Source organism: Littorina saxatilis, linkage group LG13 (assembly GCF_037325665.1).
Source record: "Littorina saxatilis isolate snail1 linkage group LG13, US_GU_Lsax_2.0, whole genome shotgun sequence".
Classification (NCBI taxonomy): domain Eukaryota; kingdom Metazoa; phylum Mollusca; class Gastropoda; order Littorinimorpha; family Littorinidae; genus Littorina; species Littorina saxatilis.
In genome coordinates, this window is record NC_090257.1 from 4,446,205 (window position 1) to 4,468,286 (window position 22,082).

Below are 22,082 nucleotides of genomic sequence, written 5' to 3' on the forward strand. Positions count from 1 at the left end.
TGTTGTTATTTCGCCTTACGCGACTTGTTTTTTTTACACCAATCACAGATGCGTCTGTAACTCAGAACTTTAATGTTTATTCTGGGAAATGGGCTGCAGAAAATAATAACGTTCGTCATAAGATAGCAAAATATATCATTACAAGAAATAAGGCAGTGTTCCTCTACAAAGTAGACAATACATTCTGTAATTCATGCGTCAAGTGATGAGAAAATGGTGAAGTATAATGTTAGCATTGCCTTTGGGGAAAAAAAATGAGAAAAAATTAAAACTTCAAATAATAATGATGTAAGTGTGAACAAAAACATTCTCCCTCGCCACAGTCACAGAGTCTTTGATCATATAGCTCGATTGCTTTCATAATTTCATATTTCTAAAAATAAAATCGGGTCAAGTTACTTTGGTAGATCCACAATAATGATAAGGCTATATCCATACAAGCCTGATTGTCTCATAAACTTTGGCATTTAGAACAATACTAATTAGACGTAACTGCACTGATTTTCTCATTCATAGGATGAGAAAAAAGCCTCATCTATTCATGCACAATACAATAAACTTAAACTTTCAAGTCTTGAGAATGTCTGCTGCGAACCGACATCATGGACCCTGCGTCATATTGAACATGCGCACTGCCGGTTTCCTGTATGGAAATGACGAGGGAGCTGCCCAGCCAATCACGATTGACGGATACGATTTCGATGTCATCTTCCTGGTCACGTGATGCGTAGAAGAATCCAGCGGCCATATCCAGGAAAGACCCCAGCAGCATCATGCAGCCTGAAGTACACAACACAAACCAGCAATGATCAATCAAAGTACAGACTTTAATATTTACAGACAATAATATTTTTCACTCCAGTCAAACCCAGACCGGTGTAACACGAAATTTGTACTCCACGAAAAATTTACTCCGGAGTAAATATTTCGTACGAAATTCTTACTCTGAGTACACTTTTCGTACGAGAAAAGAACTCCCCAAGGCAAGAAAAAATTACTCCCTCCACGAAATTTTTACTCCACATTTTTTCCAGTAAAAATCTTGTACGCAAAAATGGGATGAGGGCGAAGAGATAATGCCAATAAGTGATCTCGCGCACACGAATGTCGCGCTACCCTCCTTCCACCCCTTCCACCACCAAGACTAACAGGGGACAAGGGAGTAAAAATTTCGTACACCTGGCATGGGAAGTTAAATTGCTCGTGTTGGGGTGAAGTAATTTATTCGTTATTTATTCGTCAGGGGAGTAACATTTTTGTACGAAATGTTTACTCGGAACTCACCTGTCTTGGGGAGTAATTTTCTCGTGCAATGGGGGAGTGCTTTTTTTCGTAAAGGGAGTAACTTTTTCGTACGAAATGTTTACTCCGGAGTAAAAATCTCGTGGGAGTAATTTTCTCGTGTTACACCGGCTTTGTGTGAGAAGACAGAAGAAACAACGCGAAGATATTGAAGAGGTCGGAGTTGGTTTAAACAAGTTTATTCAATAAATTCCATTGGTACTATTACCGCATACATGAAATAAGGAACATGGAGCACAACAAGCTAGGCTTATGAGCGTACGCTTACTCTTAAAAGCAAATGAAATTTGGCGGACGATTTTAATATAACAAATTTGAAATAATGTCAAAATGATAATGGTAAATTATGGTAGACAAGCATGTAAAAATAAAAGGAAAAAAACAAAGGAAAAAAAACCCAATGATAAACTAACAACAGTACTCACACGCGCTCGCACACTCACTCGCACACACACGCATACAATGACTTCCACATGGTTGAAAATAGAATACTACCAGAACAAGGAAATGTAAACAGTACTGCACATGGTCGTTTCGAACATGGATGAGATAAATGCATTCATTATTCAAAACGTTTGCTTAATAAGGTCGGAGTTCTGAGGCCAACAAAAGACGAAGAAGAAATTAAGACCAACTGATATGTATATAGAAAGAAGAAAATGACGACGAAGCTGACAGTCCTCATTCAAACGTTTACAAAAGTATGTGCAATTACCTAAAAAGATGAAGCTGTGTTGGTACGTCCCGCCGCTGTCCACGATCAAGGCTGAAACCGAAAAACCGAAAACACTGTACACGTTTTGAAGCCATTTGCTGTGACAATTATAAAGTTAAGTATACAGTCTTTCCCGCGTACACATCATCATGTTTACCACCACATATCTGTCTTGGCTTTTACATACAATAAGCGTGGTTTTTTTTTCTTTCTTGAAAACACAAAAATAAGAGCCTGGCTCCTTCATATGCAGAGTTTTTTTGGTTTTTTTTTTAAGTTGAGTACATTTATTTTTGTTTTTAAAGCATCTGCAGCAAATTTCTGTGTGTATGTGTGCATGCATGGTTTATATACACTGTTCATGAATCAAAATATTGTGTCTTAAACACACACACACACACACACACACACACACACACACACACACACACACACACACACACACACACACACACACACACACTCTCTCTCTCTCTCAAGGTCTCACACAGTAACATAATCCCTAATTTGTATTTTAAATGTTTACACATTTATAGGTAAACTCGCAGAGAAAAGGAATTTAAGTTCTAAATAATGAAACATAGCACATGTGGTTGAGTTTTTCATATATATGCAGAGTTGTATGACTATTCTTTTCTTGCTTTATTTCACACATTGATCGACCCAGGTGGCACTTACATAATTAGTTTGTTTGTTTGTTTGCTTAACGCCCAGTCCACCACGAAGGGTTATATCAGGGCGGTGCTGCTTTGACATTTAACGTGCGCCACACACAAGATAGAAGTCGCAGCACAGGCTTCATGTCTCACCCAGTCACATTATTCTGACACCGGACCAACCAGTCCTAGCACTAACCCCATAATGCCAGACGCCAGGCGGAGCAGCCACTAGATTGCCAATTTTAAAGTCTTAGGTATGACCCTGCCGGGGTTTGAACCCACGACCTCCCGCTCACTGGCCACCGTGTTGTGGTTTCACAATTAGTTCAGAAAAACTAATTTTAATATGTACAGAAATCAGTCAGTCTGCTGATTTTTTTATTTTTTTTATCACGTTTTCAAGTGGAAAGATGCTTTCAATTCGTGTTTAAAACTTGGTGTGTTATATGAATATATATGGTAGCTTATTTAGTCTCTGCTAGAGGGAAAATTCTTTCTATGTTCGGTACTCAACGTCAAGACATTGTGTTTTATTACGCAAGGAAATTGCAAAAGGTGGTGGTATGTGGGTCCATTTTGGCATACTGCACACAGCCTTCCGACCCAGAACATAATCACGGGAAAAGTTAATTACATTTTGGCGGGTGATGCACACTGACAAACCGCATAAAGTGTCGTTTGGTCAGCAACACTAAAGGTATGTGTAGTCGTCTGTGAAAGAGTTGTGTAAAGATTCTTATTTGTTTATATCGTAATCTGCGACAAAATAACCAATCGTTGCTTCAGCAGTGATGTGACTCCTGTACTGCATCTTTAAGTTTATGCAGCATATGATAACTCAGCTGCCGAGCAGTGACACCCAACAGACACATTTCCAAAGTTGTCAAAACTGTTTGTACAAGCAAACTCAAAACAAATGTCACCCATACTAATATTTTAAATAGATCACCACTGGCTCTGAAGAGAACAAAGACATAGATAGTACTACATATGTCTAGCTGTGTCGTATTAGATTTACGAGTTGTTGTTTTTGGCTCACGTAAGTGTAGCCTATGCGATCGTAACTTTGTCTGTCTGTGCGTGCGTATGTGCGTATGTGCGTGCGTTTGTATGTCTGTGGTAGAAACTTTAACATTTCGTCATTTGAAGACGTCACATTATGACGTAAGAGGGTTAGACGTCACGCGAAGGAATTACTGAAAGTCTCGGTCATTGTTATTTTGAGCGGGCCGAGACTAGTTGGCAGTCGTGTCCCTGTAAGTAGGCTACATGCAGACAGACAGATCTAGATCTAGTGTCTCGCTTTCTTGCACAGTGTCACCTATGCTTACTGTGTGTGTGTGTGTGTGTATGTGTGTATGTGTGACGGAGTGATTGAGTTTGTGTTACTGTTTGTCGATTTCTTATGTGAGCCTTGAAGGCTTCGCCTCTTGTTTAATATCGAAAAGCGAGCGAAAGGATAGCCCTACAGACTGTATTTGCGTGTCTTTCGCTCCAAGCGTCACACAGTCGAAGCACCCAAAGTTTGAGACCGTCTTATGTGTAACCAAGTGCCGAAACACTACGATCACCTCGAGAAGCGAAGTGCAATCAAACAGGATTGAAAATATTAGGGCTAATTTCTTAGCCCTATAAAAACTGTTATGCAAACCCGAAGGTTTCCATGAACATACAGACAATCGGAAACCACCAGACCCCATCACAAACAGAACTCTACAAACCACAGGTGTTGACTTTAAAGGCCAACAACCCGGGTGCAGAGTCCGTTGTGAAAGGAGCGGTAGCCTCCCCTGTCACATATGGAAGCTCAATCTCTTGCAAAGCCTTGTGAAAGCTTTGACGTCAAACCAAAAAGACGTAATTCTAGAAAGTATAATGTGACGTGTACGTTCTCAAAAGTCTTCAAGGGGAAACAGCAGGCGCAAAAGTTGTTCCCAGAATCACGTTTGTCTCGGTGACTTTGACATCATGAGCATTGGAAAGTTAGGTCCCAGCAAGACTAGTTTGACACGACCTCATTCACATGATAAACACACGTGTGAGTATATGGTTTAGTTATGTAATGGGTGTTCTCTCTCACATATACATGTAGGATAAAAACAAATAAAACAAGAAATTCCTCCGAGGTAGGAAAACACCCCCGTCCTTACCATTCTCACTGCCAGCAACTGAGAAGGTTATTTCCCTTTGACGATTGATATGTCCCTCTATAAGTCCTTGTAGAATCTTAATCCACCAATAACTCCCTAACCGTGTGTTTGACTGGTCCCAATTTTTGTAAGGACCGTCTCAGGAATGTATAGAACCTGTTCACCAAGTTTGGTGACGATCGGTCCGTTCATTCTTGAGATATATATGCGAACACAAACACACAAACAAACAAACAAACAAACAAACAAACACATCGACCGAATCCTATACACACCCCTATACCGGGGGTGTAAAAAACCATTTCGGTGACTTTATCATGAGCCTTGGAAAATGAGGTCCCTGCCACACTAGTTTGACACGACCTCATCAACATAATATACACACGTGTTTATGGTTTAGTTGAGCTCTCTCTCACGTATACATGTAGGATAAAAATTAAACAAGTCGCGTAAGGCGAAAATACAACATTTAGTCAAGCTCAGTTGAACTCACAGAATGAAACTGAACGCATTGCATTTTTTCCGCAAGACCGTACAATCGTAGCATCGTCTGTCCACCGCTGGTGGCAAAGGCAGTGAAATTAACAATCCAGAAAAGCGCGGTAGCGGTTCCGCTGAGGAGGATAGCACGCTTTTCTATATCTCTATTCTTTTTAACTCTCTGAACGTGTTTTTAATCCAAACATATCATATTTATATGTTTTTGGAATCAGGAACGGACAAGGAATAAGATGAAATTGTTTTTAAATCGATTTCGGAAATTTAATTTTAATCATAATTTTTATATTTTTAATTTTCAGAGCTTGTTTTTAATCCGAATATAACATATTCATATGTTTTTCGAATCAGAAAATGATGAAGAATACGATAAACGTAATGTTGGATCGTTTTATAAAAAAATATTTTTAATTACAATTTTCAGATTTTTAATGACCAAAATCATTTATTAATTTTTAAGCCTCCAAGCTGAAATGCAATACTAAATTCCGGCCTTTGTCGACAATTGCTTTGCCAAAATTTCAATCAATGTTATTGAAAAATGAGGGTGTGACAGTGCCGCCTCAACTTTTACAAAATGCCGGATATGACGTCATTAAAGACATTTATCGATATCATACCCAGAAACTCTCATAAAAAATGTCATAAAGATCGGTCCAGTAGTTTACTCTGAATCGCTCTACACACACACACACACACACACACACACACACACACACACACACACACACACAGACACACACACACACACACACATACACCACGACCCTCGTCTCGATTCCCCCCTCTATGTAAAAAACTTTCCGGCAAGAGGAGGTCCAATGACATAGCCCACCCCCATGAAGAACACCATGACCCCCAGAGCTGTGGGCAGCAGTGACAGCTCCGTGAAGTGGACGGTCAACACGGACACCAGGGCGTACTGACCACCCGTGTACAGCCCGAACAGGCCGGAGAACACTAGCTGACCGCTGTATGTATCTGTAAAGATGATCAAGATAATGGCTCACGTTCGATTCTTATTTTGATTTTGATTATAGTCCTACAGGCGGTATAAAGGAATACAGCGGATGGTACGTAAACTCGGATTATAATAAAAAGCAAATAAAAAGCAAACCAACATTTCAAAAAAGGCTAAAAGCATAATAATTATATCTCCTAAAAATGAACACCTGCTTTAAATAGTGTTACGATGTCAAAATTAGACTGTAAAATAAACGTCAAGTACTAATTATGAATAGTGAATTTAAAGATATTGTGTTCTTAGTAAGCTGTATTGAAACGCCGCAGGAATGGTCTCTACGTAAAAGGGTATTTATTAACAACTGCGGTCTTTCAGCGTAAAAAACGGGCCGATATGTTTACGATACAAGTCTAATGCCTCCGAGTCGAAGATAAGGATCATAGGACTTCCTCGAGTCAAAATATCAAGCCTTATTGCTATCCAATAAAATGCTACGTCTAAGATGGAATAGCCATTTCAAAACAGCATGCATTTGCAATATTTTTTGTTTGTTTGTTTGTTTGCTTAACGCCCAGCCGACCACGAAGGGCCATATCAGGGCGATGCTGCTTTGACATATACCGTGCGCCACACACAAGACAGAAGTCGCAGCACAGGCTTCATATCTCACCCAGTCACATTATTCTGACACCGGACCAACCAGTCCTAGCACTAACCCCATAATGCCAGACGCCAGGCGGAGCAGCCACTAGATTGCCAATTTTAAAGTCTTAGGTATGACCCGGCCGGGGTTCGAACCCACGACCTCCCGATCACTATACTTTTGCAATAAGGGACTAATGATCACTGCAAAGTAAGATAATCACCCCCAAAACGTACTCGAGCTCAAACTCGGAAACTTTATTACATAAGGATTATATCGTTAGGACCCTGGCCATATATGGCCATTACTTACAGCTCATCCTTGCTACAACATAAACATAACACGAAGAGCGAGACAAAAATTAAACAATTAAACAAACAAACTGCGTTAACCACCAAGAAGTCTTCAACATTGCTTTATTATATCAAAAAACAACAAAGAAGCAATCTGATACCAAGAAAATGGAACATATTCTGACTACCTGCATAATAAGGGAAGAGAATCGTGAACAGTCCGCATAATCCCACCATGCCCATATGTAAGGTCAAAGGGTCAATCTTGGGTTCTGTGGTGGCGAAACCTGTTGCCAATCTGGATAGCAGGCTAAAACAGACAAAACACATTTTTAAACGATGTACGATACTGACCCAGGCCTGGCGGTTATCTCCTACTTTTAATAAGCTTATAACGAAGTCGCCAACAGAATTGGTTCTCGGATTTGTTTTCAGTTCCTCTTGAGACATGATTAAGAAATAGCTTTTTTTTATATTTTTTTTATAAAGTGCTACCATTATTCCCATTTTGACGTTTTCTTGAACTTTGTTTTACTTTTGACGTCAGCCCTTTGGAAGAGAGGGACACACACACACACACACACACACACACACACACACACACACACACACACACACACACACACACACACATACGCCCACACGCACGCACACACACACACACACTTACACATAAGCCCACACGCACGCATACACACACACACACACACACACACACACACACTCACTCGCACACACACACACACACACACACACACACACGCACGCACGCATGTACACACGCTCGCACGCAACCAGACAGATAGACAGGCGTTCGTCAAAATATCGGGCCCGTTTGCTACGTTGCACTCTAACTCACATGTTCAACAGCAGAAACTGACCTCATCACTCCGACAGCAACAAAAAGAGCTGCAGCCTCCGTAGGAGATGTACCATTTGTTCCCACGTACTCGGGTAGATGCAGATACACCCCAGATATATGCACATTCGCTGCCAGAACTCCAGCGCAGTGAAACATAAAAGCCTTGTTCGTCACCACAATGAGGTACCTGTCAACAGCCTTCAACATTTTGAGTTTACTTTTTTCGGAGCTTTTTGTCTGGCGTGGAAAAGATTTCGTCATTTCATGTGACGTCACCGAGTGAACATCATCACAGTCTGTTGATATTCGGATCTGAGGCAGTAAATGACTACTTGTGTCGTCATTAGGGTCTGTGACGTCATTTGGAGTTTCTGACGCAACGTGACCTTCAGCTGATTCAGGCAGGACTCCGTTTACCGTTTCTTTGCTTCCGTGCACCTTTTCTTTCACACTGCTACGATCACCCAGACCATTTTGATCTGACAAAGAAATAACTATTCCCGGAGTCTTACTGCTTGTATCACATGAATTATCTAAACCTTTAGTGCCGGAACATAACGTCCCGTTTGATGTACGAGCCTTATCAGTTCTGTCTGTCATGGTAAAGTCCCTGCGCTGAGTATGGCCGGGTATATCCCCATTTCGAGCTAGAACAGAAAGCGAAGTGCTGTGGTTTCTGGAGAAGACCTCCCCACTCTGCATGGAGGCATCAAGCGAACAGTTCTCCAGGCTCTGTTTTCGCCGGTTGAGCTGAGCTCTCCTCAACAGTGACGTCACGGAGCCGTACCCGGGCCGGGAGTAGATGCATTCGTCGTTCTTGTGGATGGAATGTAGTGACGTCGATATGATCTCGACTCCGTGAAGAGCCAGGGAAATCCTGGACGCTCTCGTCTCCCACTCGTTGTCAGTGTCACAGTCCGTATCCTTGACCTTGCATTGAACAAAATTACACAATACAGAATATTTTATTGCCCAAGGTTGGGAGTTCGTTTTGACATTCACGTCAGCCAAGCACACCCAACATACACAGCTATAAAACAACAAATTGTATTCATATTCACACACATGGCATGACACACAGCAACGGACTTACGTCGGAGTACAATTTAAAACTTATACTAACGTCTCTTTTATCTGACCTATAACTCTGCATGCCGAGACATTTCTTGAGAAAAGGGGAACTTCTGAGATACTTATATATAAATCAAAATCAGTAAACATCACATAAAATTAAGTAAAATTCAAAACATCATATTCCTTTAAACACACATGACGACACAGCAACATAATAGCTGCAGCAAAACAAAACCCAAAAAAATAATAATGAATGCTCACACAAATCTTCCCATAATTTTCATGGCGGGGTATGCTTAAATAAATGTGAAATCATACTTGAATATTACATAATATCAATAAAAGTTACACACAACACAAAAGAAGAAGCAGAGAGAGACGGAGAGAGAGAGAGAGAGAGAGAGAGAGAGAGAGAGAGAGAGAGACAGACAGACAGACAGACAGACAGACAGACAGACAGGAGAGAGAGAGAGAGACAGACAGACAGACAGACAGACAGACAAGGTTTCAATGTTTTATTTCAGCTCATCATAGGGGGGCCCTCTTGGGGCATGGCGATGAGGAATATGATTAACATATATATGTATACTAGATGATTACCCGCTTCGCCGGGTACCGGCTTCGCCGGGAAGAAGTAGAGCCGAATACCAGGCTGCGCCTGGGACCCGGCTTTGCCGGGTGTACGCCGGCTTCGCCGGCGCACGAAGAAAAAGAGATAAACGCGCAAAACACTGGAGACCTTCTAAAAATAGTAACGTGCAGTGACCGTCTAAAAATAGTAACGTAGTAACGGGAATATGGATTGACGCCACACGGAGGAAGGGAGATAATCGCGGCTGAAAACACTGGAGAAGATAAGGAAGAGTTACTGGTAGTGGATCCCGACCCCCCAAAAAAAATCGGTTCAGCGCGCACAGCGCTGCGCGCTGAGAGCACGTGTTGAAATATCTCATCGATGAGGTTGTGTCCGGGGTGTAGCTGAATACGGTGTCTAAATTTGAAAAAGATCCACCGAGAACTTTGGCCGTGCATCGCGAACAGACAGACAGACAAACACTAGTCGTATATATATATAGATATAGCAATTGCACCAACAAGAATATGGCATTGCAATTAGACAGGCAGACAGGGAGCAAAAACAACAACCAGAACACCAAAATAAAAGAAGAACCTTCATTTCGTTCAGTTCGTACGACGTCGGACGAAAGAACATAGCGAAGAACGTGTAGTGGAATGACACTGCTCCAATGAGAAGAAAAGCCCCGGAGACCGTGTACTCTTCGATCAGGAACTGAGCTACCAAGGATCCACTCAGAATACCGATGGCGGCGAAGCATACAGAGACCCCTGAAGCCAGGCCACGGAACTTGTCGAAGTAGAAGCCGATCGTTATAAGAGTTGGTGAGTAGCAAAGCCCTAAACCAAGACCTGACACAAAATAATCAGGGTTACAATTTGACTTTTGGGAGCTCTGTCATGTTGTGTTCTTCTTCAGAATAAAAAATGGGTGGTTTTTTTTTCAGAATACAAATTTATATCCTTATCATTAAGATCTCATTTTAGATATAATTATATCATTCCGCCTTTCATTCAGCAAAATATCTGAAGAAATTCTAGACATGAAGATAAAAGCCAGTGCAAAATAACGGAAAAACAAAGATGCTGACAACGAATTATACTATGCTTTCATGGCAACCATCATAAAAAGAGCAGAAAAAAGTGACGTCAGTTTAACAGACGATTAGGTGATTCAAATATGACAGTGACGTCAGTTTAACAGACGATTAGGTGATTCAAATATGACGTCATACCTGCAATTATTCCGTAGGTGACGAAGAGCATTGGCATGGAGGTGACGAACGCGGAGGCAGTGAATCCAGCGAAACACAGGAAGCCACCCAGCGCACAGCATACCCGGCACCCGTAACGGTTGATGATCACACTGGCAAGAGGAGCTGCAAAAACAAAACTGCAATAACTATAGTGTGTCAATACGGTAAGCATGTCAGAGCCCACTGGGTGTTTAATAAACCGACTGTACCTTTAACCTAAACGAAAAGAAAAAATCATATCACAAAATAGTACTCGTATAATATATCACTTGGTCACGAGAGGAACCACAAAATTTACAAAGGAATTTTTTTTGTCCGTGAAAGCATCAATTTCTGGCATTATATTTCATAGTAATGCTGGACCACCAGGACAAAGAATGAAATCGATTGAATATGCTGTGCTGTCGCCCTGCTAAGCTGCGTGCATTTTTATTTTTTCCGCAACATAATATGCATTTTTTTGTTATGAAATTAAATTGTTGATCGTATCTTGAGTTTATGGTGTTACATATAATCGTCTTTATGATCTGTGACTGAGTGTGAAAGTTGGTGTGTGTGCGTGGATAAATTTACCAAAACCTACATTCACTCTCAACGTTGCATTCACGTCGAAATCAAACCAAACCACAACCACAACCAAAAATTCACGTTGTGTCGACGTGTAATTCACGTCAATCTTACCACGAAAAATGCACCAAAACTCAACTTTCACGTTGTGTCAACGTAGAATTCACGTAATTCTTGACCTAAAATTTAACCTAAAATTTATGTTCCATTCACGCGGACATTACGTAAAAATGCAAGGCAATTTCAACCAAACCACAACCACAACCAAAAATTCACGTTGCGACAACGTAGAATTCACGTAATGTTTTTATGAACAATCCACCTCCACCAATAATTCACGTTGCATTCACGTTGGTCTCACGTAAAATGCAACGTTGTTTTTCAACGTTATTTCCGCGTGATTTCGTCCATACAAATCTACGTATTAAAACGTTGAAACGCAACGTAGGCCAACGTGAATACAACATGAATACAACGTGAATACAACGTGAATACAACATGAATACAACGTGAATACAACGTGAATACAACATGAATACAACGTGAATACAACATGAATACAACGTGAATACAACATGAATACAACGTGAATACAACATGAATACAACATGAATACAACATGAATACAACGTGAATACAACATGAATACAACATGAATACAACGTGAATACAACATGAATACAACGTGAATACAACATGAATACAACGTGAATACAACATGAATACAACATGAATACAACGTGAATACAACATGAATACAACATGAATACAACGTGAATACAACATGAATACAACGTGAATACAACATGAATACAACGTGAATACAACATGAATACAACGTGAATACAACGTACAATTGCTTGCTGGGAAAGACAGAGTGAACAGAGCAGGGTTGGACCATCCGTGTATGAGAAGAGGGGGCTTCCAAAGTGAGCCCGGAGTATTGGGGCTGGCTAGATGTTGTCGAAATTTAACATTTGAAAGGGGTATTTTTGGCCTCTCCTTGAGAAAAAATATACATTTGCCGGCTAAGCGGTGGATGGGGGATGGGGGAAGGGGGAGGGGGAGGGGAGGAGGCTTCCGGGACCAGTATAGGGGCTGGAGTGATGCTGTCAGAATATACCATTTGAAATGAGTATTTCGGGTCTCTCCAAGAGAAAAAAAAGTACACTTGCCGGGTAGGCCGTGCGTGTGTGTGAGGGTGGGTTGGAAGGGGGGGGGGTGGGGGTTCTTCAAAAAGCGAGACCCCCCCCCCCACACACACACACACCCCTTAGATCCAGCCATGCAAACTCTCCGTTCCAGTATCTGGGGAACCGCCAAGGCAAGGAGCGTCTATTGATTCTCACCCGTGAGACACATGTTGGAGGAGTATAGCGCGCCGACCCAGGCGGTGGTGGTGACGGAGGCGTGGAACTGGTGCAGGAGGCCGGTGTGGATGACGCCCACGAAGTAACACAGCACGCCCGTCAGCAGGTTACCGCCCATGCTGGCCGCCAGCACCACCCACGCCCACCCCCTGTCCGTCTGCATGGCTGGCGCTCCTGTTACACACGCACAGGGAGAGGCTGACCTGTGAGAATCAAGTAGTACCACACGCTCACCCCCAGTCCGTCTGCATGGCTGGCACTACTGTAACTTACACACACACACACACACTGGGAGAGATTGAGCTGTGATAATCAAGTAGTACAACACGCCCATCCCCTGTAATCTGCCTTCAGACACGGTTGCGTTGGGTGTAACATTTTGTGCTGGCATTGTCCTCTTGCTACGAAACAATAGCACAACAACTACTTGCTTAATTACAACATTAATTTTACCCTAAACCGATGCCGGCGTCTTCGATTCCATCCAAAACGACTTTAACAAGGAAAAGATCCAAAGTAGTAGTCAGTAGTGAACAGAATATGAGATAAGAGCAATTGCAATGCAAAAATAATACTCTCTGACAGCAATATATATGCTAACACGCGCTAAAATACTCAGACATGGAATGTTGCAACCTGATTTTTTTTAACGGAAATTAATAGTAGTGAGCAATGTTGTGATTTATACCAACCTTTCAGTGCTGATTTTGACTACCAACAAAAACACAAAAACACTTTAACTGGGGATTTTAAATGTACGGAAAGTCGTTAAATCACCTAAATTCCTCACTTGAAATTTACAAAGAGCTGTTAAGTTTACGTACAAATTCCTCGCTTTGACACTGACTTCCAAAGCAGGCAGGGCATACCGGAGACAACACGCATCCGTCGAATTCCGACACAGACTTCCAAGCTTCTGTTCCCCTAATTTAGCCAAGGGTGTGTTGACCCTCCCATCACATGGTCCATTCCTTGTCGTGGTGTGATGGCTTGCGTGCCTCAGTAAGCCGGAGAGCTATGTCAGCGGGAATAAGGCCTAAAAAAAATAGGTGTGGTTACGGTAACCCGACCTACCCTATTTTTTGGGGCCGACCCTATAACTTTTTATTACATTTGTCAAAAAAATACCCCAAAAAACAAGTAAACGAGTGCAGAAAACGCAATGAAAGCGAAAGCGCCCGAGTCGCACACTTATTTCCCTGTCAAGTAGGTTTAATTTGTACACATTAGAAAAAAAAGTTTAAAAAAAAAAGTGATTGCCTACCTTCCTATACCCTATTTTTTTTGGCTATGTTACCGTAACAACACCTATTATTTTTTTGGGCCTAAAAAGCTCCTGGTAGGGTCACTCATGCTGGACAGGTTGAAGGATAGAGGTCAGACGGCTTTGGACCACCTCGTTCAGAGGTTTGCGTAGGGCCTATGCTCTGCTGGGGGCAAAGGGCCTATGCTCTGCTGGGGGCAAAGGGCCTATGCTCTGCTGGGGGCAAAGGGCCTATGCTCTGCTGGGGGCAAAGGGCCTAAGTAAGTAAGTAAGTCTTGACCCTCACCACACACAATCGATAACAAGAGGCGAAGCCTTCAAGGCTCACGTAAGAAATCGACAAACAGTAACACAAACTCAATCACTCCGTCACACATACACACACACACACACACACACACAGTAAGCATAGGTGACACTGTGCGAGAAAGCGAGACACTAGATCTAGATCTGTCTGTCTGCATGTAGCCTGTAACTTACAGGGACACGACTGCCAACTAGTCTCGGCCCGCTCAAAATAACAATGGCCGAGACTTTCAGTAATTCCTTCGCGTGACGTCTAAAGCCCTCTTACGCCATAATGTGACGTCTTCAAATGTTAAAGTTTCTACCACAGACATACACACGCACACACGCACAGACAGACAAAGTTACGATCGCATAGGCTACACTTACGTGAGCCAAAAACCAGTCACAGAACACCTGTCCATGCAATAAGTTCAATGCCACCAGAAGTTTAACGCTCCAGTCGAAACTCCAAACTTGGGCTGCCAGAAGCTTCGAATGCCTGGTGTTCAGCTTATTGACGCCAACCTGGGGCAGGTTTCATGGGCGAGCAACACATGCAGTCGGTTAACTGTCAGTAGAACGAGTAAAATGCAGCAATCCGATGAAATCGTGTTTCAAAAACAGATTTCTGTCGGTCTACGGTGCCTCTTCGCACGAGGAGTCTCCCGATTACAGTGCTGCCCTCGCCAAGTACCGCGTTCGAGCAACTGCGGTTATTCGGCGAATAACGACAGCCGGATGACAGAGCGGTGGTCCGACTGTCAGTGTGAACACCGCGAGTCTATGTCTATGAAACCTGCCAGGACTGCATGATGGCTAGCTGCGCGAGATTTAAAGGTGCTGTTCTTCCCGTGTAAATCTTCATGTAATTAGCCACAAATCTGAACAGGCTTTTACGTGTAATAAGAGCATCCTTCCACTTGAATACTCACCGAAACTCAACGGTCTGCCTGCTTTTTGTGCAGAGTTTTTATTTATTTTTAATTTTTTTAATTTTAACTTAAATAATTGAGCAGAGTGACATATAGATGTCGACCGGCACGGTTGGCCTAGTGGTAAGGCGTCTGCCCTGTGATCGGGAGGTCGTGGGTTTGAACCCCGGCCGGGTCATACCTAAGACTTTAAAATTGGCGATCTAGTGGCTGCTCCGCCTGGCGTCTGGCATTATGGGGTTAGTGCTAGGACTGGTTGGTCCGGTGTCAGAATAATGTGACTGGGTGAGACATGAAGCCTGTGCTGCGCCTTCTGTCTTGTGTGTGGCGCACGTTATATGTCAAAGCAGCACCGCCCTGATATGGCCCTTCGTGGTCGGCTGGGCGTTAAGCAAACATACAAACAAACAAACATACGGACTACGGTCATTGTGAAAAAATACAGTGCGTTCAGTTTCATTCTGTGAGTTCCACAGCTTGACTAAATCAGTAAATGTAGTAATTTCGCCTTACGCGACTTGTTTTCTTTTCTCTTGGGGGAGGGGGAGGGGGTATAACGGGCATTTCAACGCGTGAATAAGTTTTCTATAGTGCTATATATACGACCAGCGTCACTTTTACAAACATGTAGCTAGATTTCCGAATAATATCTACTTCCATTGCAAGTCTTTGATTCAACCCGCTTTGAAAAGTTCACTTTGTGCTTGCATGGAGTATGCATAAATTCTTCAACAGATCATTGCAGTCACTTGTTTGACATTACACGGGACAAGTTCTCATAATATAGAATGTCTTTGTGATGTGAACATCAACCGTTGGCTGCAGTGATTAAGGGCAAAGGGTAAAGAGGAATGACATTTTCTCCCTTTCATCGAAACACGATGTTCATACATTCAGTTATATTACATGAGTATACCGTGCATTGCATCCTCATTTCTGAGTTAAACGCGCCGCACTATTCCATCTGCATTTTTTTCTTTCAGTCCTTTTTGTGTGTGTGTGTGTGTGGGGGGGGGGGTGTCTTAATTTATACATCCCCGCAACGATGGGAAATTTGTTTGTGTGTTTGTTTGCTTAACGCCCAGCCGACCACGAAGGGCCATATCAGGGCGGTGTTGCTTTGACATATAACGTGCGCCACACACAAGACAGAAGTCGCAGCACAGGCTTCATGTCTCACCCAGTCACATTATTCTGACACCGGACCAACCAGTCCTAGCACTAACCCCATAATGCCAGACGCCAGGCGGAGCAGCCACTAGATTGCCAATTTTAAAGTCTTAGGTATGACCCGGCCGGGGTTCGAACCCACGACCTCCCGATCACGGGGCGGACGCCTAATTACCACTAGGCCAACCGTGCCGGTCCGTAGTCCGTAGAAGGCAGTGAAATTGACGAGCCTGATTAGCGCGGTAGTGGTTGCGCTGTGCTGCACAGCACGCTTTTCTGTACCTCTCTTCGTTTTAACATTCTGAGAGTGTTTTCAATCCGGCCAAACATATCATATCTATATGTTTTTGGAATCAGAAACCAACAAGGAATAAGATAAAGTTGTTTTTAAATCGATTTTGGAAATTTTATTTTAATCATAATTTTTATATTTTTGATTTTCAGAGCTTGTTTTTAATCCGAATATAACATATTTCCATGTTTTTGGAATCAGAAAATGATGAAAAATAAGATGAACGTAATTTTGGATCGTTTTATAAAAAAATAATTTTAATTACAATTTTCAGATTTTTAATGATCAAAGTCATTAATTAATTTTTAAGCCTTCAAGCTGAAATGCAATACCAAAGTCCGGCCTTCGTCGAAGATTGCTTGGCCAAAAGTTCAATAAATTTAATTGAAAAATGAGGGTGTGACAGTGCCGCCTCAACTTTTATAAAAAGCCGGATATGACGTCATCAAAGACATTTATCAAAAAAATGAAAAAAACGTCCGGGCATATCATAACCAGGAACTCTCATGTACAATGTCATAAAGATCGGTCCAGTAGTTTACTCTGAATCGCTCTACACACACACACACACACACACACACACACACACACACACACACACACACACAGACACACACACACACACACACACACACACACACACACACACAGACACACATACACCACGACCCTCGTCTCGATTCCCCCTCTATGTTAAAACATTTAGTCAAAACTTGACTAAATGTAAAAAGGACTGTCTAAAATCGCCGCTAAACAACAATGTACACAGTTCACAGTTCCTAACGTTAACACAACAACAACGACAAACTGTGTTCTGTCATCTTCTTTGCTGATTGTCTGCGTTCTTTATCTGCCATCTCTCTTTACACCCCCGGTATAGGGGTGTGTATAGGTTTCGGTCGATGTGTTTGTTTGTTTGTTTGTTTGTTTGTGTTCGCATATAGATCTCAAGAATGAACGGACCGATCGTCACCAAACTTGGTGAACAGGTTCTATACATTCCTGAGACGGTCCTTACAAAAATTGGGACCAGTCAAACACACGGTTAGGGAGTTATTGGTGGATTAAAATTATACAAGGACTTATAGAGGGACATCTTCATGGTCAAAGGGAAATAACCATTCTCACTCAGTCACTGCCACCAACTGAGAAGGTTATTTCCCTTTGACGGGGGTGTTTTTCCTACCTCGTAGGAATTTCTTGTTTTATTTGCTGACGAAGACCTTGGGTCGAAACCGGTATATGTTCCGCATGTTAGATCGTTCATGTTCCTTGTGAGTACATTTTTTTGTATTGTTATCTTGTTCAAATTCATTTAATTAATCGTCATCATTTTGAAGCATTTTCGAATAAATCAGCGTAGTTGCGTTTTGACTGTACACGCGTACGGTACAGCGATAGCCCCTAGTCTTTTTCAGGTCAAACTCGCCAGGAAACTTCTTCCAAAATGGCCTTTTCACTACTACTTTTTTTTTAAAGTTTAAATTCGCCAAAAAAAATTCTTCCTTGAGGGTGGGCGCGGCTCGAAAAGATTTAATTTAACATGTCACGTAGTGCAAACTCCAGGAAAAGAATTTACAATACAATCTCCGAGTACGTGTTTAACCCTACTGCCATCGCTGCAGTGACGATTGTATGTCAAGTAAACATAGAACTGACGAGGACATGTACGTGCGGTTTGTTTCACGGCAGACTGCGTATAATATCCTTTATCTCCAAAGGAGGTGAGAGAAGTGTGTCGAGCAATGCCCCTTATGTTACATTGTCAGCAACATCTGATCTAAGTAGCGTTGCATTTTTGTTTTTGTTTGTTTGTTTGCTTAAACGCCCAGCCGACCACGAAGGGCCATATCAGGGCGGTGCTGCTTTGACATATAACGTGCGCCACACACAAGACAGAAGTCGCAGCGCAGGCTTCATGTCTCACCCAGTCACATTATTCTGACACCGGACCAACCAGTCCTAGCACTAACCCCATAATGCCAGACGCCAGGCGGAGCAGCCACTAGATTGCCAATTTTAAAGTCTCAGGTATGACCCGGCCGGGGTTCGAACTCACGACTTCCCGATCACGGGGCGGACGCCTTACTGACCACTAGGCCAAGCGTTGGCATTCGTGTGCAACAAAAGTGCATAGCTCAAAGAGCAATGCCCCTTATTTCACATTGTCAGCGACATCTGATCTTGGTAGCGTTGGCATTCGTGTGCAACAGAAGTGCATAGCTCAAAGAGCAATACCCCTTATTTCACATTGTCAGCAGCATCTGATCTACGTAGCGTTGGCATTCGTGTGCAACAGAAGTGCATAGCTCAAAGAGCAATGCCCCTTATTTCACATTGTCAGCAGCATCTGATCTACGTAGCGTTGGCATTCGTGTGCAACAGAAGTGCATAGCTCAAAGAGCAATGCCCCTTATTTCACATTGTCAGCAGCATCTGATCTACGTAGCGTTGGCATTCGTGTGCAACAGAAGTGCATAGCTCAAAGAGCAATATATGCCCTTCGGAACTGAGTGGAACGTATCATTCGTAAAAGAAATGCACTGTACAAATTTGTTTTTTCTCCTGGCAAGGACTTTTTACATTAAGTCAAGTTTTGACTAAATGTTTTAACATAGAGGGGGAATCGAGACGAGGGTCGTGGTGTGTGTGTGTGTGTGTGTGTGTGTGTGTGTGTGTGTGTGTGTGTGTGTGTGTGTGACTCAGTAGTGTGTGTGTGTGTGTTAGGTCGCGGTGTGTGTGTGTGTGTGTGTGTGTTTGTGTGTGTGTGTCAGTGTGTCACGTTTGTGTGTGTGTCAGTGTGTCACGTGTGTGTGTGTGTGTGTGTGTCAGTGTGTCACGTGTGTGTGTGTGTCAGTGTGTCACGTGTGTGTGACCCGCTGTGCCGGGTGTGTACCGTGTGTGCCGCCAGTGTGTGGGCACGGTGTCACTGTGTGTATATGCCAGTGGGTCAGTGTGCTCAGTGTGTGTGCCAGTGTGCGTGTGTGTGTGCCGGTGTGTGTGTGTGTGTGTGTTAGTGTGTGTGTGTGTGTGTGTGTGTGTGTGCGTGTGTGTGTGTGTGTGTGTGTGTGTGTGTGTGTGTGTGTGTGTCTGTGTGTGTGTGTAGAGCGATTCAGACTAAACTACTGGATCGATCTTTATGAAATTTGACATGAAAATTCCTGGGAATGATATCCCCGGATGTTTATTTTTTATTTTTTCGATAAATACCTTTGATGACATCATATTCGGCTAATTGTAAAAGTTGAGGCGGCACTGTCACACCCTCATTTTTCAATCAAATTGATTGAAATGTTGGCAAAGCAATCTTCGACGAAGGCCGAACTTTGGTATTGCATTTCAGGTTGGTGGCTTAAAAAATAATTAATGAATTTGGTCATTAACAAGAAGAGCAAACGCTCGATCGAGTCACTTTCGCAGTTCTGAATATTATATGAGGCATCAGATGGACAGGAAGAAATTGCTATTCACAACACAATACAGATGTAAATAATTTGATGTAAAGAATAATCCTATAAAGTTTGAATCAAATCCGATGAATAGTTTCAGAGATATGATATTTCAATTTTTTTCCTTCAAGACATACCTGTGACCTTGAAAAAGGTCAAAGGTCACCAAAGCAGACGTCAAAGTGTAGAGGTCACTGGGAGTCACGTTCACATAAAATTTGAGCCCGGTCACTTTTATAGTTTCCGAGAAAAGCCCAACGTTAAGTTGTGTGTTGCCGAACAGAAAAGGCTAGTTATCTCCCTTGTTTTTCTGATAACGTTCGTAAAAGGCTACAGATGTAAATACTTTGATGTAAAGAATAATCCTACAAAGTTTCAATCACATCCGATGAACTTTGTCAAAGATATAAAATGTCTAATTTTTCCTTTGACGCTGACCTGTGACCTTGAAAAAGGTCAAAGGTCAACGAAACCATCGTTAAAGTGTAGAGGTCATTGGAGGTCACGACAAAACAAAATATGAGCCCGATCGCTTTGATAGTTTCCGAGAAAAGTCCAACGTTAAGGTGGTGTCTACGGACGGCCGGCCGGACAGACTAACACTGACCGATTACATAGAGTCACTTTTTCTCAAGTGACTCAAAAATCGGAAACTTGTCATTAAAAATTTTTTTAAACGATCCAAAAACAATTTCATCTTATTCTTCGTCATTTTCTGATTCCAAAAACATATACATATGTTATATTTGGATTACAAACAAGATCTGAAAATTAAAAATATAAAAATTATGATTAAAATTAATTGTCCGAAATCGATTTAGAAACAATTTCATCTTATTCCTTGTCGGTCCCTGATTCCAAAAACATATAGATATGATATGTCTGGATTAAAAACAAACTCAGTACGCTAAAAAGAATAGAGATACAGAAAAGCGTGTTATCCTGCTCAGCGCGACCATTACCGCACTATTCTGGCTTGTTGATTTCACTGCCTTTGCCACGAGCGGTGGACTGACGAAACTACGAGTATGCGGTCTTGGTGAAAAAAATGCAGTGCGTTCAGTTTCATTCTGTGAGTTCGACAGCTTGACTAAAAGTTGTTATTTCGCCTTACGCGATTTGTATCCTTGGCACAAAGGGTCAAAAATCCAAAAAATAAGCCCTTAAAAAAATATGCCCATATTTTTGAAAATATGCCCATATTTTTGAAAATAAGCCCTTATTTCTATAAATAAGGCCTTATTTTAGAAATAAGGCCTTAAATATTTACAGCCATAAGGAAATAAGGGCATAATGAAATAAGGCCTTATTTCTGTTAAGGCCTTACTGAAATAAGGCCTTATTTCTGTTATGACCTTAAAAAAATAAGCCCTTAAAAAAATATGCCCATAAAAAATAAGCCCTTAAAAAAATATGCCCATATTTTTCTGCGCATCCGGACATTCGAAAGCGCGCACAAACTCACCTCTCGTTCAAAACATCCGTCATAACATCGAGCGGATACAGCATGGCTTCACGCATTCGAAAGCGCGCACAAACTCGCCAAAACCCCAATTCTCTCGCAATTTGCAATTTCAGCACAAATTCTTCTCAAAAATTCATCACGATCTCTGAACCCCCTATTCGCCATGTTTCTTATGAGATCTCTGCGCATGAGCGGCGCAGCCGAATTCTATTCAGCTTCATGATTGGTCAAAAAAATAAGGCCTTATTTTTTTATGCCCTTATTTTTTTATGCCCATATTTTTTTATGCCCTT

General features: G+C 42.0%; 1 protein-coding gene across 1 annotated transcript; it reads right to left on the minus strand.

Moving 5' to 3' along the window:
* Nucleotides 1–60: 60 nt before the first annotated feature.
* Nucleotides 61–13,305, minus strand: LOC138946335 (monocarboxylate transporter 9-like). The gene is made up of 8 exons (XM_070317892.1): nucleotides 12,909–13,305; nucleotides 10,972–11,115; nucleotides 10,332–10,588; nucleotides 8,106–9,016; nucleotides 7,413–7,534; nucleotides 6,129–6,305; nucleotides 2,018–2,068; nucleotides 61–780 (listed from the first exon to the last, which is right to left on the minus strand). Exons 1-8 carry the CDS (start codon nucleotides 13,090–13,092, stop codon nucleotides 560–562), a joined length of 2,067 nt encoding a protein of 688 aa, XP_070173993.1. The 5' UTR covers nucleotides 13,093–13,305; the 3' UTR covers nucleotides 61–559.
* Nucleotides 13,306–22,082: the final 8,777 nt, after the last annotated feature.